General features: G+C 37.4%; 1 protein-coding gene across 1 annotated transcript; it reads right to left on the reverse strand.

Annotated features, from left to right (window-relative positions):
* Window positions 1-2,088: 2,088 nt before the first annotated feature.
* On the reverse strand, window positions 2,089-16,561 carry LOC140928546 (ephrin-B2a-like). Its single transcript, XM_073378302.1, has 5 exons — window positions 16,485-16,561; window positions 10,519-10,651; window positions 7,508-7,812; window positions 4,906-5,034; window positions 2,089-2,646 (listed from the first exon to the last, which is right to left on the reverse strand). The coding sequence occupies exons 2-5, from the start codon at window positions 10,641-10,643 to the stop codon at window positions 2,450-2,452; spliced, it is 756 nt and encodes a 251-aa protein (XP_073234403.1). The 5' UTR covers window positions 10,644-10,651; window positions 16,485-16,561; the 3' UTR covers window positions 2,089-2,449.
* Between the last annotated feature and the right edge of the window lie 2,922 nt (window positions 16,562-19,483).

Consider the following 19,483-nt stretch of genomic DNA (forward strand, 5'->3'; position numbering starts at 1 on the left):
TTCAATGCAGGTTCTTTATTGTCATGATTACAGGTATGTACAGCTGTACTTTTGTTTAAAAATGAGCTATTTGAAGATCATGGTGTACATGGATGAGTAATTTTTGTGATAAAAGTTAACATTCACAAATCACAACATTCTGACCTCTATGGGGTGATTTTCAAGTTTGAGAACAAAATATAAAGAAATTATTTTTTTGTTATTCGCCCTTGAAAATGAACTCAAAGAGATCTTAACGTAGTGACTTCTTTATGTTGTAGATGTGATCTCTTTTTAACTCCGATTGATGAAAGTTAATTATAGGTACCTTACTCAGAGTAACAGCCTGCCAAGGAAATCATGTCCAATAGCTCATAGATAGTGGATTTTGCTATCAGGCTAGTGAATTCTGTTCTTAACTTGCCCGACAGGCAAGAAAAGTTGTTTTAGGGAATTCAAATTACAGAAGAACTGTGTTCAATCCTGCTCATCAAAAATTTTTTTGGGCTAGTTGAAATGACTGTTGGGCTAGTACATGCTGGCTATAGCTTTCCCGAGTGGCAAGCTGTAAAACTGACTTTCTTTGCACCTTGCTGTAAGAATGGATGAGTGTTTGGTACTTACTAGCTTTTTCGGGCTTCCTTCTCTGCATCCTGCATAGCAGCATGGTTACGCCTCCACCAACCAGCAGCCCAACCACCAATATAATGAGACATATTCCAGCAAAAAAGCCTTTGTTAATCAGTAGGTCATCTTCAGTCAAATTGTCTAAGGAAGAACGAGATAAAGGTCAAATGAATAGACACTTGCAGCCTACCTGCAAACTTCTAACACTTACATTGTGCTGTTGATAGTATTGTTGTTATCTTCAAGCATAACATTAAAAATTGTACTAATATTAGCCTCTTATAGCTTCACCCAGCTGAGTTAAGTTTAATTATGAGTGACTGGCTTGTTGAGCACAGCACCCTGAGAAATTGCTAATCACATGCATTTTACGAGGAAAACTCACTACTCTGGGCTACTTGCTCAGCAGCCGTTCACATAAAAATCAACAAACAATGTTATCTCCCCAACACCTGTGACCTCAGCAAGATCTGACAATACAATCACCTCAATAAACTCAATAAACAGACTCTTAAATGTCAAATTTATATTATTATCATCTGTTTTATCTTGTCTAATGCTTAACAAACCATTATTAATAATGCTCCTGATGATTTATTTATTTATTTATTTTAACATCAAAAAATGCATACCTCCTGTTGTGCTTTCTTTGGAAGGGAATTCTGGTGGAGCAAAGAAGAAAAAAAAAACAGTTTCAGCCACCAACAAATTACAGACTGTGCTAGTAAGAATAATATGAAAATACGTAAGAAATCATTATTCAAAGCATCAAGCAGGGCTGTCTTCTAGCAGTCATAACTGCTGGCCTCGTGAGGCAACTAATAGTTTTTGCTTTTGAACAACAAGAAAATTTTCCTTGCTCTTTCAAAAATGGAAATTAACTAAGGATACTGGATTCCCAGGCTCATTGTAGACAACTCAGATCTTTGAACCACACCTATAGCTATTAATTTTGCCATTTTTCTCAGAGCAAATCTTAACCACTGAGAATTCTATGTTTGTAAGTTGAAGGACCAAAGATATAAGCCTTATTAATATGAATAAGTACCTGGCTCTCGTTTACAGGGGCGTAGCTAGGGGGGGTCCTGGGGTACCCGTGACCCCCCTTGGTAGGCCTTCTTTTTGAGCAAACAACCTACAATATTCAGGTGGCGAAAACGCCATGACAATATCTTGGCCATAAAAGCCATTGTTGAAAAGCCCACTTTTTTAAAATTTGTTTTTTTGTAAAGTATTTTCGTCAACGGCTCTTGTCTTTAGTTAGTATGGGCCTTCATGCCACGATTATACGACTGAGCCCGCTGATTCACGTATAAGCCATATATATAGTCGGCAATCCCCGGATGGTGTCCCTGTCTGTGACCCCCCCTTTGAAAAAATCCTGGCTACGCCCCTGCTTTAGTTGTAACAGTAGAACCTACATGTAAAAAAGTAAAGAAAAAAAATTTGAGATTAACACGGACCGACAAAAAATGCCAAAAACCTACATTAAGCCAATCCCATATTATTAGTGATTTTAGGCTAAAAATGCTGGTCCAACCAGAGCATTCTAACTAACTAACAATGTACCTTTAGTATTACTGTCAAAATTGATCGCAACACTGTGAACATCTGATTGAAATATTCAAGGACTGCTGATTGTTTTAGCCACATGAATTCTCAAAAAAGATCAGAACCTATCAGCAGACTTCATGCTTGCAGTTAAGTTTTCTTACACCTGATTGGCGACTTTCCTTGCAATACATGCCAGAAATACAAAGTAATGGGTTTATAACAGTTCTCTAAATTTCCTAGTAAATAAAACACCTGATCCTCTATACTACAGACAAGTACACTGCTGTACCTACAAGAACGTTTGCAATTGCCACTCACGTGAGTTGCCCCTGCAGTCCAACACTTGAGAAGCTTTTGTTGTGCAGGCTCTTTCAGCATCACCAGTGCAAGGTAATCCACCACTCTCTGGATAAGGGCTGTCACATTTGCGACTCTGAAGGCCACCACCTGTACACTCACTCCAGTCAGACCAACCACCATGCACAACTACAGTGCAAAAATACCCAACATTACAGTACAATCCCTTAATTATGTACAATTATACAACAGAAGAACAGAGAATTACCGTATTTATTCGAATAAGTGCCCAAACTCAAATTAGCGCCCACCTAGAATAAGCGCCCATCCTAAAGGCAGAAAAAGTTAATAAGCGCCCAACCTCAAATAAGCGCCCACCCCACTCCCCCTCTCTCCCACTCCTACTTAAACTAAAATAAATAACTAAATTTTTCTCTCTCCCCGCCGCGTGTCGCCTTTTCTCGCGTGGGGTGATTTTCACGCGCGCTCGCGTTTCGCTCGCCCTACTATCCCTGAGGAAAAATGGGGGACTACTCGTAGTCTACCTCGTGTTCTCATTGCTTTGATTCAATTCGCGACAATGGCAACTGAGGTCGTCGAGGTCGCAACTGAAAGCGAAGAGGACGTAATAATTAATTGCGTGGCAATCTTCTATGAAGAAGGAAAGGAAGGGGAGAATTTCAGAAGAGCTGTACGTTTTAACAATCGTCTTCTCCACTGAACGTGAACTCTTTACGAGACAAGAAGGTCACAATTCCAGAAGAAACATTTATTCCGCGTTCCACAACTAGCACAGGGTCATCCAAAGTAATCAGTCACCCAATGTAAGACGTACAGGATCAGTGACAGAGTTTTTCAAATTAAAGTCAAGGGAGATAATCGATACTCGTTCAAGTACATGACCAGCATACTTGGCATTTAGTTAGTAGTAAATAGAGTATAACAGTGTAGTACAAGATATCGTTAGCGTTATGATGGTACGTTTAATGCTAACGCACAATGTTATCAGAATATATCACAAGTCTTGCTGACGTCAGCTTTCATATTGTGGCCTACATGTACGCGGTTTCGGTATTCGGGAAAAAATCCTATGCGGTTTGCGGTTTTTTGGCGTATTTCTGTGCGGTTTTGCGGTTTTCAGACCCCCCTTACGCCCCCCTCAATAAGCGCCCAGCCTCGAATAAGCACCCACCTTGAATAAGCACCCACTCTCAAGGTCCAAAAATTTAATAAGCACCCAGGGCAGTTAATCAAATAAATACGGTAAGTTAAAGCAGAGATTGGAACTGAATGGAAAAATTATTTTACATACGGCTGGATCCCATTTGTCATTTTTCTTGCTTTTACAAATTTATTGTGAACACCAGCTTTATTTGTTGTTTTTGAATTGGTGAAGGGTGCAAGTACCTGAGATTCTGGTACATAATTTTTCAGGGGTGTTTCAGTGATTTTGTTTTATTACCTCTGAATCCTGCATCCCTCATGCATAAAAATCCCCAAAGATGCAAAATAATTAATTCACTGGATGTGTCTGTAGTACACAAAGATCAAGCGATCTGAAGATGTTTTTGTAGAAAATCCTGTTCATGTGATTTCTGTGGCTGTTAATGTGGTTGTTGTTTAACGACTGATACATATTTATTCTAGTCCCCTCATTTTTTCTGTTTAAATTAAGAAGGACTATATTTTAATTTCAGTAAACTGTGATAAAGAGTTTTGGAGTCTGTCTTTAGATTCAGTAACTGCCTGGTTACATAAAGACCCAAGCTTTTCCAATTTAGAACTCATTGTTTTGTGACTTGGCATTCAATGGTTCTTGACTACGACTCATGATTTTTCACAAGATGAGTCCCAGGACTCACCATAACTATTTCTAACAAAATCACTGGGTGATTACAAATTAATTTTCGTGTTAAGCACTCGACCCATCATTTTTATGGTTGAGCCAGCCGCACCCATAAGCATAGCCAAAATTGATTTGGTTCAAAGCCAAACCAGCCAAAGTTTCAGAACCTGACAAATCCATTTCCTTCTGCAACGACTGGCACAGTCGAGGCAGATTATAATATTATTACTGAGAAAAGAAACAAAAGAATAAAACAATACAACTTAACTTTCTGGCTATTTTGCTAATTGTTTTTGTTTTAATATTCTATGCCACAACAATAAGCAGAAAGGATTCATTTATAGGGACCCAACAAGCCCAACCCCATCAAGTGCTTTAATTTAGAACAACAAAAGAACAAGAGAAGTTCTTCCGGAGATATCTTGCCTAACATGCAGTTCTTAGCACATTTTTTTTAATACTAACATTCTTAATCTTTTAACTCCTCTTTACTTTGTTTGCTTGCATGTGCATATTAATTTATAACACTGTTTACACACATGAGCTGAATATTCCACAGAAAAATTCAACTTGCAAGCAACAAAAATGTTCCTACAATTTACCTTGATTTCCATGTGGGCACTTAGGGTCATTCCCCTCCTTGCACACATAAATTTTCATTTTCATCTGGTTGTCTTTGCAACGTCCGCCTTCCAAGTTTGTTAATGAGGTAATTAATCCAGATGCTGTATCTGTAAATGAGATGATACAGTTCATATTTTAAACTGAGTTACAGTGATCACTGTGTACTATATCATACATGCCAACCCTCCCGGATTATCCGGGAGTCTCCCGGATACGACACCAATCTCCCGGTTTCCCGTACGGGTCGCTTTATCTCCCGGATAAAATCATCTGTTGAGCTTTTCTGTGCCTTAGGTTGAAATTTAGCCCATTTTTAGCTCAAAACTTGAATTTTTCTTATTCGTAACTGCAGTACGGTTTCTGAGACATTTTACACCTATTTAGTCACTGACAAAGATTATTTCTGGCATCAAAACGATGATCGCGAATTTGGATAGTATCTACGTCATGTAAGACTTGATATAATGTCCTAAATTTCCGGGGTAGGGGGCTAGTGAAAAACAGAGTCTCCAGATTTTAAATCTCTAGAGTTTGGCATCTCTGCTATATGTAAAAGTTGCTTATTTTAATTTAATAAATTACATAATCAAAATGTTACATGTAGTCATTACAGTACAGATGAATCTGTTTGGACATGGAAGGGTCGCAGGAAAGTGTCAACATTTGAGAAGGCTCCAATTCATTAGGGTCACCTTAGCTTAATAATATCACTTTTAACTACTGACAGTTTTAAGTGTTTTGATATTTTATCAGAAGCAACAATAAATATGGTATTTGTCAGTCACATACACAATACAGTATTATTTGAAATAAAACAAACAGCAATGCAACGCTGCACGTAAACACACTGTCCCTTTTCTTCTCTGATCTTTGGTTACAATGTTATTGTATTTTATTTTAAGGTTGAAATCTAACCATAAACAGGAAATTGTATCATTTTCATACACATACTATCATCACCTGGTAACTGTAAAAATGTCAGAGCGCAAAATTGCACAAGCCCATTTGAGCTTTTTGGAAAACACAGGAATTTTTGCAAATAAATTGTTTAATTAACAATTATTCTTTGAAATCGAGGTGAATAGTGGCTAAATATTCCCAAAGCCACTATTCACCGAGATTGAAAAGAATAATTGTTTTAGCATATACACACGAAGTGATCTCAACAAAATCAGAGAGGAAACCATTCAAAAGTACGATTTGATTGACAGATCAAATCACGCGTAAGTTTAAAAATAGATCTTTGCAGAATTTTCAAACATGGCAATTCAGAAGTTAATCATAACTATAACAAAATTCTCAAATCTGATTGGTTCTCAACTGCCCTGATTTCAGCCTTAATAGGACAGTTTAATAGAACAGTACGCGTCATGCCTAAGTAATTGGACAGTACGCGCCATCACGCGCGCGCTTAAATGGCTTTTTTTTTTCATAGCTAGCGAAAAAATCTTGGAATTTCTTGTGTTTTGATTTAAAAAGAGCCCTATATATCACAAATTTTGTTAAAGTTATGATTAATTGGTAACAGAACTTCGTGTCGTCCAATTTGGTCTGTAATCATACTCGTGATTAAACAAATCGGACTCCCGCTACGCGGTCGTCCGATTTTGTTAATCACTCGTATGATTACAGACCGAATTGGACTCCACTCAGTCCTGTTACCATTACTTATCATTTCGCAAACAACGGCGTAATGGCTTCAATGGAACCGCTAAAAGTTTGACCTGTTTCCTTACCTGAGAAGACAAGTAGAGCTTTGTTGTTTTCTGTTGACTCGCCAAGTTTATAGCCAAAAGGGTTTGTTGTGTCGTTCTTCGCATGAAGTGCTGACAAAAATGGCGGCTCGGTTGCTCGAGGTAAGACGTCTTCTTCCTATATCATTTTTTTTTCCGGTTTACTTGAAACGTAGAATTTCTGCAAACATTTCCTTTTAAATTTGTTTGTCATAAATAAACTTCGATTTTTGAGCCAAAATTTTCGGGTTAGAAAACGCTGAGTAAACGCCGTATTGAATCCTTCCAAGTCTTTTCTTGCCTTAAAAAAAGTCAGCCCTAGGATTTTGTCGACTTTTAAAAGATTGTTCTCTAAAAAAATGGGAAAAACACCGAGCTCACACATTATCCACTCGCTAGGAGGTAAATATTGTTGAATAGTCCGAGATAGCGAACGAATCAGATTGTTTAAATCACCAAGATCACTGAGTGTGTATATACTAAGTATGATTACCCTTAACAAGTGTATACATGAAAAATTTTCTGGATCACAGTTCATCCCCAAAACACGTTCTCACAAATCATCACAAACCAACCCAGTGTCACACACAACCTTAATAAAGTGGCCAATAAAGATTGTGGCACCTGATTGGTTCTTACAGTGTATTCCTATTCTTTATTAGCCAATCAGAGTGTTCTATTCTGTGAGATATTTGCTTTATTAATTTTCCTTTTTGCGTTATATTTTGTTGATTTTGCATTGTGTTTACTAAAAAATCCATTGCTCTTGTAAGCCAATCAGATTAAAGAAATTTGTTCATGTATATTATATTGAGCTGAAGAAATATGTCTACCAAAAAGCACTTACTTATAAAGTAGTATTCTTCTCCTTCCACAAATTTAGGGTCATTTTCATTTGCACTCTGTGGTTGAAACACAACTGTTACATGTCTTCCAGGCACATCAGGATTATCACAGGACAAGAGTTTAAGCCCCAAGGTTGCATTGCAGTTGTCAAAACCTTTTTTATCAACCATAAACAAATTTTCATAAAGTTGGTCTTTGGGATAAACATTGTCTCTTTCAATGGGATAGTCCATCAAGTTCGGACACCTTAGTGACAGTTTGTCAAATAGCAAAACCTTCCTTGCATTATTGTTAAGGTGGCTAAACCTAAAAGAGAAAAATACAAAAGCATGTCTCATCAGTTCGGATGTTTGCGATTGCATGTACAGAAAGAAAAATAAAGTGAGATCAAGAAAACTTGTCACTCAAGAACTTAATCAATTTTGTCACAGTTTTTTAGGCAACAAACACTGTTTATGGTTGACCAAGTAAGTTTAATTAAGCTTTATGTTTTTAGTAACATTCATGTGATAAAAGTTATGACTTAAAAGTTATGCATCTGTCGATTCCACCTGCGCCCAGCCCCCCCCCGGGCTGACCCCCGGGAATTAGCATTTTTTTTGCCTTGGATGGCAAATTCCCGGGGGTGGGGACTCTTGAGCTGTCAAATCCCCCGAGCTAGGGACTAAATATGGGGGCAAATGCCCCGTCCTCCGTCAACACTGCAACATTTTTCATTGATCGCACAGTCGAATAGTGCCATTTTAAGCATTTAAATGTGCGGTTTTTTGTTTCAGTTAACGTCTTCCTTTGTCATGCTTTGTAATAGCGCCAGGATTCTAATTAAGGCTTCACGCCGCGACGACATGCACCAGTTGATATAAAATTATTGACATTAAAATTAACAGAGCGCTGCAAAGTTATATGTTATGAATAGTTTTATCAGTATGAAAGGATGTTCTCCAAATTAAGAACATCAACAGAAATTTGATTCAATAAGCAGAAAAAACGTTGATTAACATCGATAGCTCCAATTTCGCGATGTAATTCTGGCTTGATAAGCAATGAAGAAATGCATGCATAAAATCGAGAACATGCCTTTACAAACATCTTCAATTTATTCCTGTCCTTGACAGATGAGCGAATCTGCCTTTTTTCCAGTAAAACCTTCTGTGTAGTTATATTCTTATAGGAAACCGCGTGCGTGTCAAAAGCTTGGGAATGGCCCCGGGGTTGGCAAATGCCCGGCCCCTAGCCAGTGTAAAATTTCAAATGCCCCATCCCCGGGACTGACAAGGCGGGCAAATGCCCTGCAGTAACCGGGGGGGGGGGGGCTGGGCGCAGGTGGAATTGATTGATGCATTAAGGCTCATATAAGCTTACGTGTTTGCTTTTAGAACATGCACAAACATTCCGCTCACTCAGTCTTGAAAGCACTGGGCAGTTTGCCACTATTATTTGTTTCCAAACACTTTTTGTTTGCTAATAAAACTTAAGTAAAGTAAATAGCAAAAACGTTTCCATTCTTGTGGATGAAAATTTAAGAGAAGCAGTTTCCTTTAAAGAGAAAAAACGCAGATCAGTTTCACTCCACGTGGCTTTTACTTCGGGTAGAAGGGCACAGAACGCATCATCAAAATGGAATGGGCAAAAGAGTAACATTATCGTTAATTTATGACATTTGTATGCAACAGTAGTCGTAATAAAGACAAACGTATGCATTGACATGAAAACACTACAATGTCTTGTAACGGTAGAATCGACTACTTTTAGTTGCTAAGAGAAGAGCTTTTTGGAATTTTGAAAATGCAAATTATCTGTTTTGCATCGCTCTGCTAGACTGTTCCACAAGTGTTGTCTCAAAATGTTTTCAGTGTCTGAAAAGGCCAAACCGGACAATATGTAAGACGATATCGTGATTTGCAGTTCTCGTGTCATTCCGGTTAAATGTGACAATATAAATGGTTATGAATATCTGTCTACGTCAAGTAGTTGTTTCAGAACTCCATAATCATGAGCAATTATCTCATGATTGTGCAACCGACAACGATATACCCGGCTCACTAGCATAACACTGATAACAGGACATGTCAGGCCATACAGTCGACGAGGATTATGCCTATCGGTCTTTCCATCTTAATCTTTCCACCCGACGACCCTTAGGAAGCTGTTTTTCCTGAACATGCTTCTCTTGAGCATTTGAGGAAGCCTTTAAGAGAGGGAATTCTGGACAGGGTTTGGCAGGGTTTGGCAGAAAGAGATCCTTTCAGGCATACCAGGAGTAGCCATCGCTTTTTTGTATGCATTCCTTTAAATCATCCATGGAAGCAGAATATGTTGTGACGAAAAATGAGAATAGCACGGTAAACTGCCAGTAGCTCCGCATTGTACTTTCAAATGGCAAAAATCCCACACTTCCACACTTCCAGAGTTATTAGATAAAATAAGACAGTGAAGACATATTTCCACATTTCCACACTTCCACACTTCCAGAGTTACTAGATAAAGACAACCAAGACACATAGAGACAATGGAGACACGTTTCCACATTTCCACACTTCCAAAATTAGCAACTAAAAGTACTCGATTCTACCGTTACAAGACATTGTAGTGCTTTTACGTCAATGTATAAGTTTGTCTTTGTTACGACTACTGTTGCACACATTTGTCATAAATTAACGATAATGTTACTCTTTTGCCCTTTCCATTTTGATGACGCGTTCTGTGCTTTCTACCCGAAGTAAAAGCCCTCAACGTGAAGCTACTAAACCTAAAGTAATGCACATACTAAGGAAAGAGCCAATGAATCCATTTTTATTTACACCACGGAAACAAAGGAAAGATGAGATTTAAGTGTAACCATAAAAACAATTTACTAGTCATTACAAAGTGATGAAATTTTAGGCTTTTCTGTAGCATGTAAACCTAAGCTTTACATTCTCAAGTAACGCGCTTTAAAGCAACCCGCAAAGCAGCGACAAGGAACGATCGCAGTAAAAGGAAATGCTTAGACAAAGATGTTGAAATACTCACCAAGGGTTTTCTGGATTCCATAAAATCGAAGGTAGTATTTTTGCAACGGTCCCAGGGCAAAGCAACCATAAACAATAAACAACAGTCAATACACGACGACTTCGCATCACTGAGCTTATCGCCATCTTTCAATCTACACACGAAAGAAATACTTAGACAACTTGATGTTCTTGATATAATCTCGACTCTTTACTGAAACCACGCACGGCAGGACGTAATAAAAGAACAACCATCAACCACTACTACAAGGGTGTCTAGAAAACGACGAACTAGAAAACAACGACCTAGAAAACGATGACCTAGAAAACGACGACCTAGAAAACGATGACCTAGAAAACGATGACCTAGAAAACGACGACCTAGAAAACGATGACCTAGACAACGATGACCTAGAAAACGACGACCTAGAAAACGATGACCTAGACAACGATGACTTAGAAAACGACGACCTAGAAAACGATGACCTAGAAAACGATGACCTAGAAAACGACGACCTAGAAAACGACTACCTAGAAAACGATGACCTAGAAAACGACGACCTAGAAAACGACGACCTAGACAACGATGACCTAGAAAACGACAACCTAGAAAACGACGACCTAGACAACGATGACCTAGAAAACGACGACCTAGAAAACGACGACCTAGACAACGATGACCTAGAAAACGATGACTTAGAAAACGATGACCTAGAAAACGATGACCTAGAAAACGATGACCTAGAAAACGATGACCTTGAAAACGACGACCTAGAAAACGATGACTTAGAAAACGACGACCTAGAAAACGATGACTTAGAAAACGATGACCTAGAAAACGATGACTTAGAAAACGATCACCTAGAAAACGATGACTTAGAAAACGACGACCTAGAAAACGACGACCTAGAAAACGATGACTTAGTAAACGATGACCTAGAAAACGATAACCTAGAAAACGACGACCTAGAAAACGATGACTTAGTAAACGATGACCTAGAAAACGACGACCTAGAAAACGACGACCTAGAAAACGATGACCTAGAAAACGATGACCTAGAAAACGACGACCTAGAAAACGATGACTTAGAAAACGATGACCTAGAAAACGATGACCTAGAAAACGACGACCTAGAAAACGACGACCTAGAAAACGATGACTTAGTAAACGATGACCTAGAAAACGATAACCTAGAAAACGACGACCTAGAAAACGATGACTTAGTAAACGATGACCTAGAAAACGACGACCTAGAAAACGACGACCTAGAAAACGATGACCTAGAAAACGATGACCTAGAAAACGATGACCTAGAAAACGACGACCTAGAAAACGATGACTTAGTAAACGATGACCTAGAAAACGATGACCTAGAAAACGACGACCTAGAAAACGATGACTTAGTAAACGATGACCTAGAAAACGATAACCTAGAAAACGACGACCTAGAAAACGATGACTTAGTAAACGATGACCTAGAAAACGACGACCTAGAAAACGACGACCTAGAAAACGATGACCTAGAAAACGATGACCTAGAAAACGACGACCTAGAAAACGATGACTTAGAAAACGATGACCTAGAAAACGATGACCTAGAAAACGACGACCTAGAAAACGATGACCTAGAAAACGACGACCTAGAAAACGACGACAGGGATAGGGTAGCTCGAAGGATTAAGAGGCAGAGTAGAGGGGTACAGAAGGCGGGAAGTAAGAGGACGGTAGGAGGGAATTATGAAGAGGTGAGAGGTGGGCGAAGAAGGAAAATTACCGAAAAATAGTAAATATTATTTGTAAAAAAACGGCTAAGGGTATGAAGCCAAGGAATAAAACGGTGGAAATGGAAATGCAAGGTACGCGAGGTCTCCCCTCTGTTTCGTTTATAAAACAGGCGTTGCCTGTTAGATATATTTGATGATAATGAATCGTGATTGACATTAATTCTATACAGTCTATACATTGATTTAAAAGTAGTAGGTTATTGTGTTATTGTTAGTGCTATTCTATTTTAGTGCAATTTACATCCTTTCTTAATAGTAATGACCATTGATTTTCGGTTTTCCTCTTGTTTTTCTTTCAGATCCTTTAAAATTTAATCTTATGGGTGACCGTGATATGTCGTCCAGATTTAAACTACCGACTCTCGGTAGTAAAAGGTGCTGTTCGGCGCCATCCTTGAACGCCTTTCCAGATGTTAAAACATTTGATTATAACAAGCTCGACAATGTAGTGGAAGTTGGACGAGGCAGCTTCGCTGTCGTGTTTTCTGCCATATACAACCCAGCGACACTGGGAGAAAATGTCGTAGTGAAAAAGATGTTTGATCTAGGAGGTGATGAAAAAGACCTTTTTTAAAAAGAGATGAAATTGTTAAATACATTAAAACATCCCAACATCGTGACATTTCATGGAATAAGCATTTCTTCTCCAGCCATCGTGTTGGAGTACATATTTTTCGATTTCAGTCTCTTTGACAGAGACCACAAAGTTCATTTTTTCTGCGTACTGTTAGTATAGCCAGTTGAATTGAGCACACATACTGGTAGGTTGACTGTAAATAACTGTCATGAACATCATGTCCCATTGGCTCATGAACATCACAACTTAGCAAATTGAAGGAGTTTCGTTCAGTGACCTAATGATGTGATAATGAACTGTACAACACGAGCTAAGTACTCTTAGGCCAAGGCCACATGTCGAACTTTTCAAGAAACGAACCAAACTTAGTGAGTTAGCTTCATCAAAAGTTCGACGTCTGGCTTTGTTGAGTTCGTCTGAATGAGTTTTCCAAACTCGTTCTATCCGTCTGTGTGTGTGTGGGGTGTGTTGGGGGGGGGGGGGGGGGGGGAGGGGCGTAGCTGCTTCGGACGAATAGAACACCTGAAGATCGTCTCCGTAAGAAACGTCGATCTTCATATCCGACAAACTAAACTGATAAATATAAAATTTGTATAATAATGCACGTTTAGCTTGTTCGGGAGAAAATTTTTTACTGATCTGATTCAGTTGATTGGTTCGACGCGTCCTCAGTTCGGCGTCTGACCCAAGAGACTATCTAAACTTAATTTGGGTGGACTCACATTAGAATGTGGTTCGCCTCATGAAAAGTTCAACGTTTGGCCTAGACCTTAGAAAAGCAAGTTAAAGCTTTATAAACACAGTTTGGTTTATATTGTCTCGTTGAATTTAGCAATTTTAAGCATTAGCAAACGCTCCAGTTGACAAGTGGAATTGCCTTTTAGTGCAACATTAGCGTAACGAAATGTATGAATTGTAGCCTAGATGTTTTGCATGCAAAGCCAGAGCGGAAAGTCTGCATTTGAAAAAGATAAGATAATTTTGTGTACAATAACGGTTAAGTTAATTTTCTAAAATTTCATATTGATCGGCAGAAAATTCAGCCCTAAGTGCCCTGATAAATAAATGAACTTTTTCCTTATTGAGCGTGCTTTAAATTATCCGAACGATTTTCCTTCGGTTCTTATTATCCAGGGTATCATGTTACGACCCAATTACTTCTAACCAAAGCAACGGCACCCCCTGCGGGAGCACTCCGTTATTTTGCTCGAAAGGGTATGTCCCACTGAACTCACAGGGTATGGTTTTTAGGGTCTTGACCAGAGATTTGCAAGGGGATACAATTTTTAAGAACGTGAAGGTTGGCGTGAGTGCTTTACAGTACATTTATTAAGATTTTTTCCCAAAAGAATTTAATTCCATGATGTTGGTTTAAAAAGGTACTTATAATCATTTCTTGCATGCAAAATAAATAAGGGTACCAAAATAAAGTCTCTTGTCTTAAAAAGAGTCGCTAAATGAACGAACAGGGACAGGGCCTGCAAGCTTACACGGTTCACCTCTAACCAAACTTCTCTTCAAGCGTCTCCCTTTCCCCTTATAAAGGTCCTCTGCTCACGTTTTTTTTTCTCAATTTTTTTGTTTGACTATTATTTATCGAAATTGTTTTTCTAGGTTGTCGTTTTCTAGGTCATCGTTTTCTAGGTCGTCGTTTTCTAGGTCGTCGTTTTTTAGACACCCCTACTACAAGTACAATTGTGTTCGGAAATACGTCACCTAACACAAAACCGCCTTATTTGTTTTCTGCGTTCCAGGCCAAATAACTGCCCTTAGGCTCTACTAAGAAGGAGGGGGTGATTGATATTTTCCTTTTCTTAAAAATCTGTTGACAGTGGCGTCTCTAAAACAAAATTGATAGACTGTAAACATAAAATATAAATTAAATATTTCGTAAAAACTATTTTGTAAAACTATATTCAACATGCCAACAGCAACTCACAAAAAGGAAATAACCATTTTAACCCTCCCGGTGTCAGTAGCTTGACGCGGCCAACTTATTCCCGACTAATTGTCTATGACGTAATCATGCAATGTAATTTGCAATACAAGTGCGATAAGTGGGCGCGTTGTGACGTGTATCGTGGGATATAATAAAGTTGAGGCGGATTTCAGCTTGCCGGAAGTAAAATAAACTGTCTTTAGCTTTTATAGTCGACGAAAAGCTTCCCTGTGGCGCGATTTCCTCTGTTAATTGGAAAAATGGCTTAATATGACGAGCACCCATATCGATGTGCACTGCATGTTGGGGCGTGGGCTGAATGAAACCGCATGAAAATTGCCAAACACGACAATACCGCAAAATTTCTTAAAGTAAGGCGCTATAAATGTAAAACTGTACCATACTCTCCCCTCCCCGAGACAAACAATTGCTTCCAAATACCCCACCGTGAGTAAGAGTACCTAGAGGGAACCCAAATTCCCAAAGGGGATGGTCACACTTCAAATTAACTGACCCGTTGTGGTTTATTGCAGGCCCTTTCACAGGAGTTGAGGGTGCTTCGTTTTCCAGTTGAGTGTATTTCGGTTTCCAAAAAATAGAGGATTACTTGGTTCTTTTCCAATTCGTGGTTGTTTCCCTTTTACTCGTAGGTCTCTTCGATTCAGCTTCGTATTTGAGAATCTTTTTTGTGGTTATGAAGTACGTCATAAGCAAAACGTTCGGAGAAGAAACTTGGGGTTGAACAAAAACCCAGTGGAAGTACTCCGGATTTCAAGTGACGGCGATGATCGAAGGATTTTTTTGGTTTGAAATTTTCGATTCCGGGATTTTTTGGGGTAGGAAAATTCGGCAAGTATTATCTTGGGCGGCTTGATATAACTGAAGATTCGTGGTGGTGGTCGCGTATTTTGGCCGTGTAGTTCTGTATGGGATTTTTTTTTTGGGGGGGGGGGGGAGGTAAATTTGTGGTCTAGGGATTTTTTGGTGTTTTGATCTTTGCCCCCATAAAATCATCCACGTCATTTCTGTGGTATAAGTTTTGTTCGCCCTTCTGATAAATAACATTTAGAACTACCGTGAAAAAAGAAAAAGAAAAATCAATTAAATGTATTAAAAGGCAAGAAAGTTAAATTGCGAGGAATAAGCAAAGGTAGTATTTGCTGAACTGATTTTCGAGAAGGTAAAACCATATACATGTTAAATAAGAAGCTTAATATGTCTTCGCCCTTCAGTGGGATTTGTGCTAAGAGACCACAAATCCGAGATGGAATGACCGTCTTAAATAAATCCGCATGGATTTCTTTCTTTCTTTCTTTTTTATCTTTGTTTGTTTTTTGCTAAATGGTGAAAAGACGAACTACATCAGTCAAATACTTGTTAGAGAAAAAGTTGAGCTGAAGAATTTTGCGCCTTGGAAATACGAAGATAAAGATCAAGATTTATCTAAAACAGTTCATGTCCGAAATTATTAACTAAAATACCTTACGTCAGTTTGTAAGCCTATTAATGCACTCACGTGAAACATAAAAAAAGCGATGCAAACAACAGGAAACTTTTTGAAAACAATAATAGTGTGGCTTGTCTAAAAAATGCACAAATAACATATCATTGAACAATATTATATGCTTGTTTCAGGTAGGAAAACCTTTCACTAATTATAAAATCTAATTTATCAAATTTAGCCTACCTGTATTTTCACGAAGGAAGAACTTCTCTTTTTCGCTACACTGTAACTGTTTCACTCAGTCGTATCTTGATATGATGATATGAAAGGGGCGTCAACTGATTATACAGCCTTTGACAAATCATGTGATCAAAAGGACACGACGCAATTGGTTAATTTTATTTTAAGAAATTGTGTGTGATGACATTCTGCCTAAAAATATCTTTTATTCGTCAGTAGTTAGTAAAATGGGGGGACTAGGACAGTTCTTATATATTTGGCTGATATATGCACTTTTTTGGTGGTTTAGAACAGTTTTTACATATTTTGCTGATATATGCACTTTTTGGACTTGACCTTGGGAATCCGGTGCAGGTTTGATCCGGTTTTGGGCGGTTTGATTGTAATAACATCTAAGCCCAACCATATCACCATACTGAAATAGCTTGCGACTATATATTATTTTGGTTTTTGAATCAGGATCTGGATTATAATTTTGATATTTGTCCTCATTTGTGAATACAACATGAGAATGATTATCGGTTATTTTTTTGAGTCCAAAATCCAACCTGTCTATATTTGCTTTTGCAATCATATCCACCATTTTGTCGACTATTGGATTTTCAATTATTTTCTTTTTATAAGTTTCTAAAATAGGATCTAACTAAAAGCTCTTACCGCATTTATAATCAGCTTTTTCTATTGCTTGCTCAGGCTCAATGAGTACTGATCCTTTGTATCCTTCACAAGTATTTGTTATGATGCCAGATAGTAGTAATCATCCACGGCATGAAATTCTTGGTTCTTTTAGCTGGTTTAGTTGCTATAATGTTGATTTTAGAGCGGTTTTTGTGTGTTTTTGTACGACTTTTGACTTAATATTTGAGACAAGACCCATTTCATTGGTCAACTTTTGTTTACTAAGGCTTACTCTACCATTTGGAGGAATATACAACAACAACAACATAAGCTTTATTTGCATGACTATAATTATGTAGTTACAGTATTGCAAAAGCTTTAACATAAAAAAACAAAAAACAAAAAAAAACAAACAAACAAACAAATCATAACAATGATAATGCAATGCAATGATTACTATAGACAATCAAGTGTCATCAGCATGATTTGATAACAAATTATTACGTAAATCATTACATAATGAGACAAATTTCAACAAATGTAAATTTACGGAAAAATTCTGTGAATTCATCAATTTAATTATTAATTCTGTGTAAGATAGCTGATTAAAGTCGACAAAATTTTGTTGGATTTGATTGTAGAATTTCTCCCTTGGGATTGAGTATTTTGGACAATGGAAGAGAAAATGAAATTCGTCTTCAATTATACCAGAGTTACAAATAGGACAGAATCTGTCGTTGCGGGAAGTTTGATTATGTCTTCCAGTTTCAATCATGAGTTTGTGGTTACTTATACGAATTTTCACTAAATCTTTCCTATTAGCAGAATTTCTAATTAAGTCTAGATAACTTGAAATTTTATAATCACGTTTAAATAAGCTGTAAAATTGTAGTTTCTTAGAATGATGGATTGTTTGTTGCCAATATACAATATATTTTTGTTTTATTATATCTATATAGTGTTTGATCTTAGCTTCACTTAAATTATTAGGATCAAAATCAGGGAGGTCATAATATTCAAATATTTTCATAAGATTATGGTAAAAGCTATTTTTACCATTACAGTGAAGTTCTAACGAAGTACGAAAGGCTTGTTTAACAATAGTATCCTCGTTTTTACGCAGAAGATATAATATGTAATAAAGGATGTTTTTATAAATATTAATAATTAATGGAAACCGTCCTAATTCACTTCTACTTGCAACATTTGAAGCTTTATTGCTTATTTCTAGGTAACGCTTGCAAAATTTCAAGTGGGTTTTTTCAATTGGGGTATTGTCCCAAGCTTTAAAATCATGTTTTACATATACACCCCAAATTTCGCTAATATATGATAATATTGGGGAAATCATCGTTTCAAATATTTTGCAAGCAAGAGAAGGTTTTAATTTGCTAAAGTTTGTGTGTTTTCTTAAACTAAAAAGAGCATGAAGAGCCTTCTCTTTTAAGTGTTCGAGTGAGATATTAAAATTACATAGATATCATAGTGCCTCCTGATAGAGATTGTTGTTTGGCTAAAAGACGCATAAAATCTTCCATATATATATTGTATATAACTACGGAATATAAAAAAGGTGTGTTAAATAGATACTGACTTGGTTTTAGTTTGTAATAATTTTATTTTTCAATTCGGTGGATAACTTTATAATGCATTTCTAGTGTGTCCTTTTTATAAAAGTGTTTGATGCAATATTTACACGGCACTCTGATGCCTTTCATATAATCATGGATATTCATGCATATTTTATCATAATCATTACTGAGTATAAATGCATAACCATTATTAACGTACTTCTTCTTCATCTCCAGTTGGGCTTCTGACACATGATAATTATTAGTTGGTGATTTGAATTCAATACAGAGGCCTTTATAATCTTTGTGATAATCGAGTACCATTAGATCAGGCTGTCCTCTCATATATCCCTTTTTATATGAATCTAGTCTCTTATCCTCAGTATCTTGATTCTCTCCCAGACCGGCTACTAATATAGAATCTGGATAATATCTCCTTATGAGGTCCACTACTTTATAATAATATTCAATACTTATATTGCGCTTTTTCTATAAAAATACTCAAAAGCGCATTACAATATTATCAATAACTAAATTAAAACCAGTAAAATCACCCGGTAAAATTACAATATTACAATATTAACATTACAATATTAAAAAAATAAAAATAAAAATAATAATAATTATAATGGAGGTCAGTCTCATTGCCAATCATGATCATCTTATTCCAGGGACTATCAAACAGCTAGCCTGCGCGCAGACCCGTTAAACCTTGTTTATAGCTATATCCACACTATATGCGATACGTGGGCCGGCTGCACCGCAGGCTATCACCAGCTTGTATTGGCCATATTTACGGATAGATGGGAGGAC

The sequence above is a fragment of the Porites lutea genome, chromosome 2 (assembly GCF_958299795.1).
Source record: "Porites lutea chromosome 2, jaPorLute2.1, whole genome shotgun sequence".
Classification (NCBI taxonomy): Eukaryota; Metazoa; Cnidaria; class Anthozoa; order Scleractinia; family Poritidae; genus Porites; species Porites lutea.

Excerpts from the sequence above, each read along its gene's own strand:
- LOC140928546 (XM_073378302.1), bottom strand. The coding sequence starts at position 10,643 with ATGGCGATAAGCTCAGTGATGCGAAGTCGTCGTGTATTGACTGTTGTT. Across the intron at positions 5,035-7,507 it reads AGAAGAATACTACTTTATAA|ATACAGCATCTGGATTAATT; the intron begins GTAAGTGCTTTT and ends TCTCATTTACAG. Across the intron at positions 2,647-4,905 it reads GTGCCCACATGGAAATCAAG|TTGTGCATGGTGGTTGGTCT; the intron begins GTAAATTGTAGG and ends TTTGCACTGTAG.